Raw genomic sequence first — 14278 nt, forward strand, 5'->3', positions numbered from 1 at the left:
TGAGCTGCTGAGCATTGCACTGATGTGGTTGTGCAGTTCCTTGTTCAAAGCTTGTTCGTAGCCTGCCCATTCGGTGTGTGGGCAGGGCAGGTTACCTCTGCTGGCAACCAACCATGTGAACAGATGGACACCTGGCCTTGGGATTGCCACTGAACCACACTTCACCAGCACTTGCAGTCAACAGAGGACTTCCCTTAAATGTGTTCAGCAATGTGGTCTTCATCACTGTGTGTGAAGGGGTTGTACAGCACCATAGCAAAGGGGAGAGGAGGATGGTTGCTGGAGCTCCTTCCTGAGCAGAAATTGAGAAGCTCTGAAGAGCTTCCCTGTCTACCCTCTCCACTGGGCCCTGGACCACCCTACTCACCTTCAAGGAGTCCTGACTCCACAGGATTACTCCCTTCATGCCTTTCCATAGTGCTGGGTACCATTTGCATTTCCAGAGCAGGACTACAGCTCCCTTGTGAGGCTCAAACCTTACCTCAAGACTGAAACCAACCAGGGCAGCCCTGTAGCCTGAAACAACACTCTATGTTCCCAACCAGCAGTTTTGCATAGGGTGGATCTCTATATGGCTGCCTCTAGCCAACCCCAGTAAGAACAGCAGTGGAGAGAGGACAGCCAAGTGTCAGATCATGGAATATTTACCTGGTGAAATTCCAAGAAACTCAAAATGTTTTGTTTAGAAACTTCCATGGTTGGGACTAGCAAGGAAATTAAAGTCTGTGAACAGCAATATTTGCTTAGTTCTTTTCTGCTGTTGTGAACATTTATTTTGGTCCACCTGTATGACATGGGTTTCTCTTATGTCTCCTATAGTGCTGGTGTTGGCAGAACTGGTACCTACATTGTGATAGACAGTATGCTGCAACAGATCAAAGACAAAAGCACAGTTAATGTCCTGGGTTTCCTGAAACACATCAGGACACAGCGCAACTACCTCGTCCAGACAGAGGTAAAGATTGAAGTGGGATTGAATGTAAAGCCATATTCATTATTTTTGTTCTAATCAGAAAAAGAAAATTATTTTTTCAGTTACATCCCTGTAAAAACTGAGTATGTCACCAGGCATTTTTTGCACTGCAGTGTCTCAAGTTTTGCTTTTGACTTACTGTACGTGCTATGCTTGTACACATTCATTCTGCATTTGTCAGTGTTTGCATGGGTGGCTTGTTTTGCACACCCTTTCCTTTAGCATGCTTTGCCCCTCAGTTAGAGCCAGCTGTTTAGTTTCTTCCAGGCGCCTACGTGACATTGTGTTGTTTTTCTAGGAGCAGTACATTTTTATTCATGATGCCTTGTTGGAAGCCATCCTTGGGAAGGAGACTGAAGTATCTGCAAACCAGCTGCATAGTTATGTTAACAGCATCCTCATACCTGGCATAGGAGGGAAGACACGACTAGAAAAGCAGTTCAAGGTAAGGCTTATCACTGTCATCCAGAAGGACTTCATTTCCCTACTCTCTTTTGTATGGCCTGTCTTCACTGTCAGTGGTCATATATAAGGAACCAAACCAGAACACTTGATTAGCACAGCTTCTTGAGAAGTTCAGTCCTCAACAGTTTTAGCTACACTGCTGGAAATCAGCACTGGCACTGTTGAGGTCAGAGGTGAGAAGAGGGACATGGACACTGGTTTGGAGTGTGCTGCTTGTCTCCCATTCCCCAAGGGGGCCTGAGTGTTTCTCAGTTTGTGGTTAGCTTGGCTGAAAGTTTTCCTCCAAACCATGGCTCTCACACATATATATGAAGAAAGACAAGAAATGAGGTTCTTAACACCACCTACTGTTCCAGCACTAGATAAACAACTAAAAATGTTTTAAGACCAAGAAACACAATGTACCTTTCACATTGCTAATAACTATGCTTACTGCTTCTTACTGCTATGTCTTAGTTGCTTTCATCCTGGCCAAAGTAATCTTTTTTTCCCAGATCTCCTGTTTGAAACCTACGATTTTCTGATCGCATTTTATTTGTGAATGCATCTTAAAATATTTTGTTTTCATAGCTAAACTTGTTCCATTAATAACTACCTAAGGAATTGAAACTGTTAAATTATACCAGGTGCTGAGCTATTAAAAAAAATGAACAGGCTGTTCTCTGACTTCACTTGCAGAAATCTCAGTACTTCTCCATCAGTCAAGACATTCCAGATGCTTAATTACTAAATTAAAGAAAGAAGCGCAAGGGCGCGCGCACGCACACCAAATGCAGCAGGAGAAAAATATTGCTTCTTTTTAAAAAGTGTTGCACTTCTACAAACAATACTAAATTATATGTGTAAATATGTTTTCTGGTGACTCGGGGCAAAATTTCAACAACTTCAGTGCCATTTTCAGAAATTACTTTCTCTGCCACGTTGCTCAGGTGTTGAGACACTTCATACCTTCTAAGGGGGCTTATGCCAGTGCCGAGATGAGCTGAGCACTGGCTTGTTTAGAGTGCATTTGAAACTGGGACATGATCAGCAGCAATTAAATCTTTCTCTCATTTCTGCTGCTACCACAGAGCCAGCAGAAAATAACTTGTGCTCATGCCCTGGTACAGTAGCCTACATTCAACCATCTTAGAGTAAAATTACTCTGAGGAATGAGTCGCTTGTGCAGGAAATGAAAAATCTACCTTTACCCTCTTTGCTCTGGTAGAGGTTCCTCACACGCTGGGGGAACATTCAAATACAAATCTGCTTCTCTGACTTTTCTTTGTGCCTCATAAGCAGCCCAGAATGAACTTGGCAAACCAGTGACTGTACCCCACAACCTCAGCTCTCAGATGCTGGTGTGGTAGGTTTCCCAAAGGCCTGGCAGAAAAATGCATTCTGCAGGAATGATCTAACTTTTATTTTAGAAGAAAACATAGGGGTTTTTTTTTAGTTTAATTTTTGGTAGCTTTTCTTCCTTGAGACTTGCATCTGATTGAACATATCTGCAAGTCTTTGAAATATATTCTCAAACATAACTAAACGTAGTGTTCTGTGAAAATACATGTTGATGGAACTTCATTTTCAGGATGATTCCAAGCCGAGAGCTGCAGATCTTTTTATCCATTAAACTTGTTGTATGAAAAGGATTATTTTCATTGGCATCTTGAGTACTTTAAACAAGTTTAACAATGCAGTTTATTCTTCTATTGATGCCTCTTTGCAGGAGTTGGCAAAGAAACCTCCTCTCTTCATTTAGAGTGCTGTGAGGACTGACTTACTACTTTATTCTCTTTCAGCTGGTTACACAGTGTAATGCAAAATATGTGGAATGCTTCAGTGCTCAGAAAGACTGCAACAAAGAGAAGAACAGGAACTCATCAGTCGTGCCATGTAAGATCACATCTTCAGTTTGATTACTGCCTACCATAACTTCTCGTGCTGAATTCTCCCAGTGTTATGCATGAAAAGGCATAGCCCCTAGGAAGGAGAAATGTAATCTTTTGTTCAGGGCAAGCTGTCTTGTCTTTCAGAATTACCCTGATGAAATTGAACAAAAGAAAATAGTTAGTGTCAGCCAGATATACTGTCCAAGGGAAATGTTAATTTGAAGTGCTTAAGAATTTGAATAATTAGGTAGGGGATAAATCTGTGGAATACTGAGTGAATTACTTTGATACTGCTCCCAGCTCAGGTGAGATCTCCCCATGTGATTGGCACAAGTTGTTTGTAATTCAGCTACTGCACTGAATTTCTATGTGGGAGCTTTCCTCAGATTTGAGGGTATTTTGTGTCTGAGGCCACAGTTTCACAGTCATTAATATGGGATCTGTGCACGGTTGCCAAGCGGTGCGGATTTGCACCAGAGCAAGCATGGGCACTGCATCATGTCCATCACATTACCCAGAGTACAGGACATACAGGACAGAGGATAGCCAAGCTAGCACAAAGTCACAATGACACAGATACAGTCTGTCATAGTGGTCACGGGGGTGAAGGGCTGATGGTTGGACTTGATGATCTTGAAGGTCTTTTCCAACCTTAACCGTTCTATGATTCTATGATCACAAAGTTTCTTAATAAAATGGGTATCATCAGGATCTATCTTAAATGGGAATGGGGCAGAATGATTTATGGGTTTTTTGCACAATGTGTCATGTAGCTGCAGCAATTTCAGTTTGGCACTAGGAGCCTGTCAGTTGTTTTGAGGATGTTGTTGAACCCAGCACTCAAACAGGGAGAAGAACATGTGTGTGTTCTTATGCTGAAGAACACACACTTGCTTCAGAGTGATTACCCATAGGGTAGGGTTTTGTCTCCAGAGGTTATCTCACCCTCCAGCTGGGAGCAGCAAGTGGTGGTAGTGCTACAGTGTGGGAGGGGAAGCAAAATAAATCAGCTGGGTTTGTGTGCTGCTGGAGACAAATGGAACACTACAGTCAAGAATTACCTGAAATCCCCTGTTATCACTGCATATACTGTTATTTGGTAATTCAGCCTGCTGTGAAAATCTTTGCTATAGTAAAATTTGATTCCTGAAATTACTTTGTCCTTGTGGGAATATTGTGCAACATTCTCTTTTATATCCTGTGTTAGCAGGCAATGCTTTAACGCAGTTAAAATGCTGGCCTGCTCCTGTGGGAGGTGGGAGCTGCACACTGTTTGGTTTGTTAACGTCTGAGAAATTCTTACTTTCTACATTGTGCCATGACCAGACTTTGATCTTTTTTTCTTTTCTTCCCCCTTCTCCCCCTTTCTGTTTTTTAATCTTATAGCTGAGCGTGCTAGAGTGGGCTTGGCGCCACTGCCTGGAATGAAGGGAACAGATTACATTAATGCCTCTTATATCATGGTGAGGAAGCCAACACCTAATTACAAAGTAAAATCAATTTGAAGGTGCTAAATACCAGATGCCTGTAATTGTCTTAATTCTGTACATAATGGCTGTGTATTAACAGATGAGATTTTAACACCTTCCCCATAATGTAAAGCTATTAACTGTGTTTTATTAAAGATTGTTGCCTAAAAAAATTAAATACAAGATGCATTTAGATGGAATGTGTATTTCCATGAGATACAGTCAAATAAATACTGGGATTTAGAGTAAATGAAAACAACAGGGACTCCACAGAATGCTAATGGAGTTAGAAAATTATAGTCAGTGTGAAAATATTGTGGAATAAAATTAAGTAGGGTCATTACGTGTCCCCAAGGATGAAATTGATGCTTTAAAAGTATTGAAGGCAGTAAGTAACTGTGTGGTTTGTTTTGCTGCAAAAGGGCTACTACAGGAGTAACGAGTTCATCATAACCCAACATCCACTGCCACATACGACTAAAGATTTCTGGCGAATGATCTGGGACCACAATGCACAGATCATCGTCATGCTGCCGGACAACCAGAGCCTGGTGAGACAACCTCATCCCTCCCTGAATGCTACTGCAGTCCCTTGGCCAAGCAGGGCACCAGTCTAGGGTCCCTCAGTTCCGTGCTGTGGCTATTTTCTGGTTGAAAGCAAAAGCCAAGTTTTGAGCCACTGTCTCAAACCTCGCCCTAAGGCTCAGGCCGTGCAAGGCTGTGCAGTGCAAGGTTACAAATGCTGCTTTTGGTGAGAGCAGAAGGCAAACATGTATGTTAATTTAAGAGGAAATAACAAGACAAACACAGAGAGAATAAGGAGACCCAGGTGAAGTGCTCATCACTACTTCCAGATTTGCCAGCATGTCTCAAGAGGGTGTGTTGAAAAGGATGAAGAGCTAAATGGTTCTTTTCACTGAGGTGAACAGTTGATTGTAGCTGAAAGTGGAAGAGAAACTACCTTCATTACAGCAGGAAAACAGCAGTCATGAGGGGCTACTCAAGAGGCAGCAGTCGATAGGCTTCCCGTGAGCGGCGGGATGGAAGGGACTGTGGGCACTGCGAGGCAAAGAGCGTTCCGAGAAATCCAATCAGATCAGAGAGCTCTAATGAAATGAAAGTGTGTCAGGTGGAAGTGAAGAGGCTGATCTTATCTTTACAAGTACATGAAATTGCTCTGCAGAACAATAGTGATTAAAAGGTAAAGGAGAAACGCTGGACTTGGCCACAACCCTTGCAAGGATGCCTGGTCCCTTCTTTCACCTTCCCCGCTCCCAGGGAGGAGGTTGGCCAGCACAGCAGTAGCAGCCCTGCATTGGCTCAGTCTCTGGTGTGGGTTGTGTTGGCTGGCAAGGAAGGGTAGCACAGGACTGAGACACCATCAAGGTGCTGAACGTGTAATGCCAAAGGGCAAGAGGAGAATGCAAGCTTCCTGCTGCATGAGCACCTGCCACGGGGCAGGACAGGTCACTTTCCCAGCACACAGTGACATTCCACTGCCTGCTGGCACTTCTGCTTATTTGAGAATAGAATTGTTGAGACACTCAAAGGACTTGGGACCCAAAGTCCCATTTTCAGAATAAATACCTAAGGCCCAAATCTCAGTATCTTGCATATCATGTGCACCAGTGTTCCAGGCCCACAGAAATAAGCCCGGTTTTAGAGACATGGTATTTAAGAGTCCCTGGAGGTATTTAAGTCTTATAGGGACATAGTACTTAGGGATATGGTTTAGTTAAGGACTTGTCAGTGTTAAGTTACTGGTTGGACTCGATGATCTTGGAGATCTTTTCCAACCAAGGTAATTCTGTGTGTGCTACAGTGGGATAAAGTGGGTTCACAGCTCGTGTTTTCTCCTGAGTAAAACTTGGGTTGTTCAGAGACACAGACATGCTGTGCTGTGCGTGCTGCCAGAGTAGCTTCTGTGCTTATGCTGTAGGGACTACTGCCCTGAAGCCAGGAGGAGGAATAGGCTTTGCTTGCATGTGGTGACAGAGCCTACTTTCCTTCCTCTGCAGAAAATGAGGAATTCACAGTTATTTTTTGAAAGAATAGCTTTGACAGTATATTATCTACATCCTGTCAGCTAGGCTACTTCAGCACAGAGCTTCTCTCACCATTGAGCCTCACTGAGATTTTACAGTGTCCCTTCAGTAGAGGAGTCTTGCTGGAGAATTTGCATTAATTTAAGAAATCGTTTTTTCAAAGCTAAGAACCCTTTTTTCAAGGGTTTTGTCCATCCTACTTGTTTTTTCTCTCACTCCTAAAAATTTGAGCCCTACATCAATCTTCTATGTAGACCTGCTCCACAGATCTGACATTTTGAATTAGACCACAATAAACACAAATTTAAAATAATAAGCAATGCATTTTTAAAGGTCAATGAGTTTTTTCTAAACAAATATCCGATTTTCATGCAAAATTGTAGGCAGGAGGGGATACATTACAAAGGTTAAATATTAGTGAGCTAAGATAACCCTGTGAAACCAATTTAAGAGCAGGTGTTACCTGTTTGGACAAAGGAAGGATCTGGCAGGCTTACTGCTTATTGTAATAGTAATTTTGGTTTAGACAGAAGTGGTTTTTAAAGGTCAGCTCCTGATCATCTCTATTTATCAAACCAATTTTTTGATCCAATGGGTTTTTCAGTCACACACGAGGCATCTGAAAGGCTGTAGTAGTGTGTTCTTTCTTTCCTCCAGGCAGAAGATGAGTTTGTCTACTGGCCAAGTCGGGAGGAATCCATGAACTGTGAGGCCTTTACTGTGACCCTTATCAGCAAAGACAGACTGTGCCTCTCTAATGAAGAGCAAATTATCATCCATGACTTTATCCTTGAAGCTACCCAGGTAAAATAAACCTCCAAATGTGGGTCTTAGCTTTTCAACAGAATGTTATTGATGTCATTTCAATATGGAAGAAGAGTTCAGAAAGTTTTGAAAAGGTTTTACTTGTAATGCATGTGCTTGCCTGTTGCTTGCAGAGGAATGGTCTTCTCGTTGGCTTTTTCTCCCTCTCACTTCTACGTCCAGGTAGATCCCTCTAGCTAGTGAGACCATAGTATTAATTGTCTTATTTGAAAGTGAAGACCTCGGTTTTTTTCATTTTTAAATCCCACTAGTAGATGTAATTATTCTTTGTAAAGTACACCAAGGCTTATTGTCCTATTTCTGCTTATAAAATTCAATGTTTATAGTTTCATTGTTTGGGGTCTGACTTAAGGGGTTTTACATAAGCACATTTGAGCTATAAACTGCCTCTAGTTTGCTATCTGGATTGCAGCTGGATTTTGCTGCAAAGCTTAAGTTTGCAAGCCCTTTTAAATTGGAATTCCTTGGTTGCTTTACTCATTTGACTTTTGAGCTATAAGGGCTCTGAGAGAGGTTTATATGGATATAAGCCCTGAACTCAGATACAAAATCTTTTCTCAATTAAACACTTTGTTCAAATTGCATTATTTTAGGGTGTTCATTGTTACAGAGATGCTAGAGCTGTGTGTCTGTCGTCTTCTTTCTATATAAGCTGCTTGGGGGAAGAAGGAGCTGTGTCTTCAGTTTGTAGTGAAGGCTCTTCCCTCTTTCTATGGATAAATGTGAAACTGAAGTAGCTAATGCCCAGGCTGGTTTTTCCCTGCAGGATGACTACGTTCTGGAAGTCCGTCACTTTCAGTGTCCTAAATGGCCAAACCCAGATGCTCCCATAAGCAGTACCTTTGAACTTATCAATGTAATCAAGGAAGAGGCCTTAACAAGGGATGGCCCCACCATAGTTCATGATGAGTATGTCATCTCTTTTATCCTATTTATGTGCAAATTGTGCAAGGAGTTACTCAGTTAGAGGACACTTGTTAGGACTGATGTCCATTCTTGCATGGAGCGGGTGGGGTTTAGTGGTCTAGGGAAGAGGATCAGAATATATAAATTTCTAGGGATGAGTTTTCAGCTGGCATCTAAGGCCAAATACATTTTGCTCAGTGTAGTTTTTATGTCAGTCATAATCTTAGGTGGGCTCGGAAGATGAGGCTGTTTGCTTTGTAAGCATTTGGGGTTCTTCTGGAAGTATCCCAACCAAATCCTACAACCTGTTTCAGAACCCAGCAGAGCCCTGGTTTAGACAAGACTCTCAGCAGCCTGATATGGGCTTATGGAAACCAGTTTGAAAACACCCTGAGCTCCTGTCTTAACAGCTCTGGTTTAATGTGCCATGCAAGACAGAACAAGCTCAGCTCAGCTGTGTCTTAGGATGAGCAGCAGAAGTATCTTGTGACAAAGGACCAAGGTTTTCTGAGAGCAGATTTATTTTTCCTCCTTCTGCTTCCCCAGAAACACTCCAAGGGGCCCATATGGTGCCAGGTGGGAGGGAGCCCACTAACACAGGGCCAGCATGCCCCAACACTTGTCTCTTTTGTTGTGCAGTGGTGAGCATTGTCTTGCCCGGCCATGCTTGAGTGCCCAATTATAAAGGGTGTTAAGTATTGCATTGCATGTTATTACTTTGCACATGTTATGGAGCTGCAAAATACCATTATAGTGAAGCTGGAGCCTGGGTCTAACAGGATCTCTTTGGAGGTACTGTTTGCTAGTGGGCAGGGTGCTTCCCAGAGTCATTCTGCCATTGAAATCCCAAGGAAGCCCAACCTCTGATACTTCCTGAGTTTCCCTTGGAGTGACCACCAGACCAGCAAAAACCACTGCTGTAACTGCAGCCCCCCTGTGCTCCAGTCCCTGAGACCTTCTGTTATTGCTACAACACAGAATTAGTGGGAAAATCTCAGAAAGCTTCACCCTCTGTGCAGAAGTGTTGTTACCCTGCTCTGGTATTTCAGTGGCCAGACCAGCCTTTGTGCTACTGTGCCATCTTGTGCTAGTATCTGACAGAGCTTTCACCTCATGTTCCTCTGCTGCTGCTGCAGGTTTGTCCCAACCAACTCCTGCAAATGGTGCCTTGGGCTGCAGCAAGTAGTAGCAAGCCTGGCTAATGCTCAGTGTAAGCTCCTTTGTGTTTTGCCAGCACTGATTAATTCCAGGGCTAGTCTTAATATTCATGCTTTGGGTAGTCTGAAGTGAGGTTTTGCTACTCTTGCAGTATTTAAGATTATGTTTTACAAAATTAGAACCATTATTGATTTGGGCATTTCATGCTAGACAAAAAAAAAAAATCAAAATTGCATTCCTAACAGTGCTGAGTCATTCTTTCTGTAAATTGCTTTTTTGGTTTATTTGTCATATTCAATGATTTTATTTTTATGCCTAATACATAATGTGGATTCTGCTTTTCATTGGAGCCTAAGCAAATGTAGCTGAAAATGAAAATTTCCCTTTACTACATGCAACAACTATATCACATAATCCACTAATAATTACAGCTGCAGATTAATTCCAAATATATGAATTTGCAGATAGGAAATGTATGTGGTATTTAGGAAGTATACGGTGGGATGAACTTGATAATAACATTTCAAGGAAGTTCAGAAATTCCAACTTAAGACAGTTGTCAAGATCTTCAAATATAACTGCCCATATGTAGACAACTACATAAAGATTTGCTGCATAATTTTCTGAGAAAAAAAGCCTTCAGACTGCTGGTAGCTCGAGGTTATCAGCCCAAGTAAAGATGAGGCCATTAGACCCTGAGAGGCATTTACTTGTGTCCTGTCAGGCACAAGAATTGGCCACTTTATCCACTCTCCCTGTAGATGATCAGTCACAGCCATCTGCATGGTTCTGCTGCTTCTTTTCATCAAATATAGCAGATCTATTATGATCTGATTTCTGTTTCCCATTTCTAAGCAAATTGAGTTTCCAAAAATCATACAAAATTAAGTCAGCATATGTCTTGATTTCCACAGGAATGTTGTAAAAAATCCTAGTGGTAATTTTATGATAGCAGATGGCATTGCAGCTCATGCTGATGATTTGAGGTTTCATGTACAGCTCTCTGCATGGTTTCCAGAGCAAGTCAGCACTGATGTCCCCTTTTACAGGTGGGACATTCAGACCTTCTCAAACTCATAAAGCAAACTCATAGCACGGCCAGGACAGAATTTCAGTCTCCTGAGTGCTGGGAGAGTGGAGGACTGTTGAGGCTCCTCAGGAGCAGTTACGAGCCTGTGCTACTTAGGATCCTTTATGCCATGCCTCCCTACTGCACATGTGGTTGAAGCACGTCCACAGATTTAGCAGCACTAAGATTTCTACCTGACCAGTGTCTCAAAGACACATTGAGTCATGCTTCTGACAAATAACCATGGCTTGGGTTCTTACTAAATGACAGCACAGCTCAGCTCTTCAGAATCCATAATGTCTCTTGGGTGCACAACTCAGGGATGTTGCCTTTTGCCGACAAATCAGACCTAAGGAAGACTTTGAGTTGTGCCCCATTTACTTGTGAGCACCTCGTATCTCTGCTAGTTTTCTGTAATTGTCAGATGTGGAGGAAGAGGCAAAGTCTCATTTCTTTCTAATCATTTATGTTTTGCTTGAGTTCCCACTAATGAATTTAAAATACGCTCAGCTACAATGCAGATGCTTTCGGTACATGTGGCATGTGAGAACTGGTTCCAGTGTTACAGTCTCCAGACTGGGTATTTTTAAATAGCTCATGTTCTTCTGCTGATACAGTTCTTTGTATTGAACACTGCAGATATCCTGAGATCACTGGTGTAGCACCAATAACCTTCTATACATTAAAATTACTAAAAAATAGCCAGTATAAAACAAGCATTTAATACATAGGACGATCAACTACAGGAATCAAATAAGATTATATCAACATTTTCATGGCTCTGCATTGGTGCCCAGGTATATTGCTCTGTAACTAACCATTTTGGTGTGATTTTTCAGAGATGGAGCTGTGTCAGCAGGAACACTATGTGCCCTTACCACTCTGTCCCAGCAGCTGGAGAATGAAAACGCTGTCGATGTTTTCCAGGTGGCAAAGATGATAAATCTGATGCGGCCTGGAGTATTTACAGACATTGTAAGTCTTTAAATGGAATATAAACGGGTAGTTTACAAGGTTTTCATCTGAGACCAAAAGCATGAAGTATAACACACATTGTGTGTGTTATCAAGCCCTACTGCCTCTACTAACAATTTGCATTTGGGCTTTTTTTTGTATAGTTGTCATATTTTATAAACGAAACCACAGTGTAAGTCTCTGGTTTCCAGTTAAGCTTCTTTCTCATAGAACTGGGGGGGCACAGGGGGACACACTGCACCAGCAGCCCTAATAGAGAAGGACCTTTCAGCTTGTCATTGTCCTCTGCCAGCCCTGTGCTGTTCAAACCTGGCATGTTGTGTTCTGAAGGGGTGCAGAGGGGCAGGTAGAGCTGCAGGGAGGTAACAGTTCAGCAGAGGAGCTCAGCATGCAGGCAGAGCAGCTTCCTTGTCTCTGTGCATGGCTCTGCTGTGTGAGGAAACAACCTGGGGCTGAGCTGTGAGCTCAGGCATTGTCCTGTCCTCTTGTAGTGTTTAAGAATATATCAGGAATCATATCATCTACCCAACCTGGAATTTTGAGTTAACAAGGTTAAACTAAATGAATAGAGACAATTGCTCTCTTCTTCTTTGCTATATGTATATATATATATATATGCTTCTAGTAATTAATATTCATGACCTTCCCTCAAAACGCCAAATTTAAGTGCCACTTGCTTATGTACACTGAAAGGAGTGACGTAACTTGTCTTTTCTTTTCCAGGAACAGTACCAGTTTCTTTATAAGGCAATGCTGAGCTTGGTCAGCACTAAGGAAAATGGAAATGGTCCCATGACACTGGGCAAAAACGGTGCTGTCCTGGCCAGCGACGAGTCTGATCCCGCAGAGAGCATGGAGTCTCTTGTCTAATTGGAAACCTGAAAAGGCACTTAATTTGTAGAACTTCTGAAGACTGAGTGAACTTTTTTGAGGCCTTTTTTGCCAGACTCTAGGTTATACAATAACCCAATTACTTTTTTACACTGATAAAAGTTTTGATATTTATTTTTTGCCATTTTATGTCTTAATGGTATCCTACTGAGCATTTGCACCTCTGTTTATTTCACACAGTGAAACGCAATTTTATCTAGTTTGCACTATATGATCAGTGTTACTGCCTATAATATTCTAATACAAGACAAGCCCTGATGTGACATTCCATGACAACAAACATATGCTTTTTTCTCTTTTGTTTAAATGCAGTGAAGTTTTGCTAACTACAGTGACCCTCAAATCTTAGAACTTGAATGCTAGGCCAGACGGATTCTTTCTATGACCAATACTGTACCCCTTCATACCATATTTATTATTTTAATGATCATGTCACAGTTTTGGTAATGGCATTCTGCATTCCAGGGGAGGGGATGAGCAGTGTTCATCCTTTCTTGACAAAACGTGGCAGGTGATGATTAGCTACAGGGAGGGTGTGATAGCCTTGTGGAGCTGAAACAGTTCTTTCTGTATTGTTTCCAGTTGCTGTTTTCTACACTTGCAGGCCTAAGACTTGCTTCACGTGGAATTCATACATGACATAAAATATACTTTAAAATTAGTTGAAATTAATATGTGGGACGCAGTGATAGGTTTTGAATTTACAATTTCAAAGTTTCCCCATGTATTGAGAAAAATGTTGATTTTAACTTTCAACCAGCCTGATGATGGGAAAAGTATTTTGGCTTTATGCTCATCAGAGCAAATACAGTGAGCAATCTATTACAATCCCAAATCAGACCTGTTTTCAGATATATTGAAGGTAGCAATATTTTACATTACTAAGCTATTCAATATTTTAAACACATTAATTTCCTTACTATTTCTTCAATATGACCTCACACCTAATGGTATGTTACACGATGACAGGCGTTTCTTAATTTCATAACTGTTAGATGCCATTTTTACAGGTGTGTAATTTTCATACTTTAGTGCTAAAACATAAGTACTGATCCATATTTACTGGTGAAGCAAACTAATAAAAAAAACTACCTATAAAGTTACATTCTCCCTCTTTTTTTTTTGCCAGACTAATTCTTTAGCACAAATCTAGCTTACTGTGTTTTCCCTTCAACACCAATAAAATGTTTTCCCCCAGATTATATAAATAATTGAATTATTGTTTGGAGCATTTAAATATTACATCCTCACTGGCTCCCTCTTCATTTGTATTGGGTTGCAATTCAACAAGGTCCCTCCCTATTTACCAAAAGAAGTAAGCACATACTTAATTCTCCTGAAAACTAAAGCTGATCATGTCCTTCATAGATCAGCTGAGTAGGAAGGGGTTATTGAACCTGACCTGAAAAGGAAATATGTGGTTTCAACCATTGTTTGATGTACAGTTAAGGGCACTGACCCTTGTATATGGCATTAGCTTTGTTACTTTTACATTTCAACTGCACAAAACATGCACTGTAATTTTCCAGAGCTTGTCAAAATGTTACAGCATGTTTTTCATGTAAATGTTAAACCTGTTACTTTCTGCCAGTCCAGTCTTGCTGAAATACAGACATTTGACAAGGCAAAAC

At 41.4% G+C, this 14278-nt stretch overlaps 1 protein-coding gene across 1 annotated transcript in view; it reads left to right on the top strand.

The window, feature by feature from the left end:
* PTPRG (protein tyrosine phosphatase, receptor type, G) overlaps positions 1-13744 on the top strand; it is a gene marked incomplete at its 5' end in the record, with an annotated part of 313696 nt that extends 299952 nt beyond the window's left edge. Inside the window, 9 exon segments of the mRNA XM_009997037.1 lie at positions 820-955; positions 1272-1418; positions 3220-3313; positions 4696-4772; positions 5201-5329; positions 7481-7627; positions 8415-8557; positions 11621-11756; positions 12480-13744. Of these exon segments, the coding sequence (XP_009995339.1) occupies positions 820-955; positions 1272-1418; positions 3220-3313; positions 4696-4772; positions 5201-5329; positions 7481-7627; positions 8415-8557; positions 11621-11756; positions 12480-12626 (1156 nt within the window).
* Between the last annotated feature and the right edge of the window lie 534 nt (positions 13745-14278).

This window comes from Chaetura pelagica, unplaced genomic scaffold (assembly GCF_000747805.2).
Source record: "Chaetura pelagica isolate M959 unplaced genomic scaffold, ChaPel_1.0 scaffold364, whole genome shotgun sequence".
Taxonomy (NCBI): Eukaryota; Metazoa; Chordata; class Aves; order Apodiformes; family Apodidae; genus Chaetura; species Chaetura pelagica.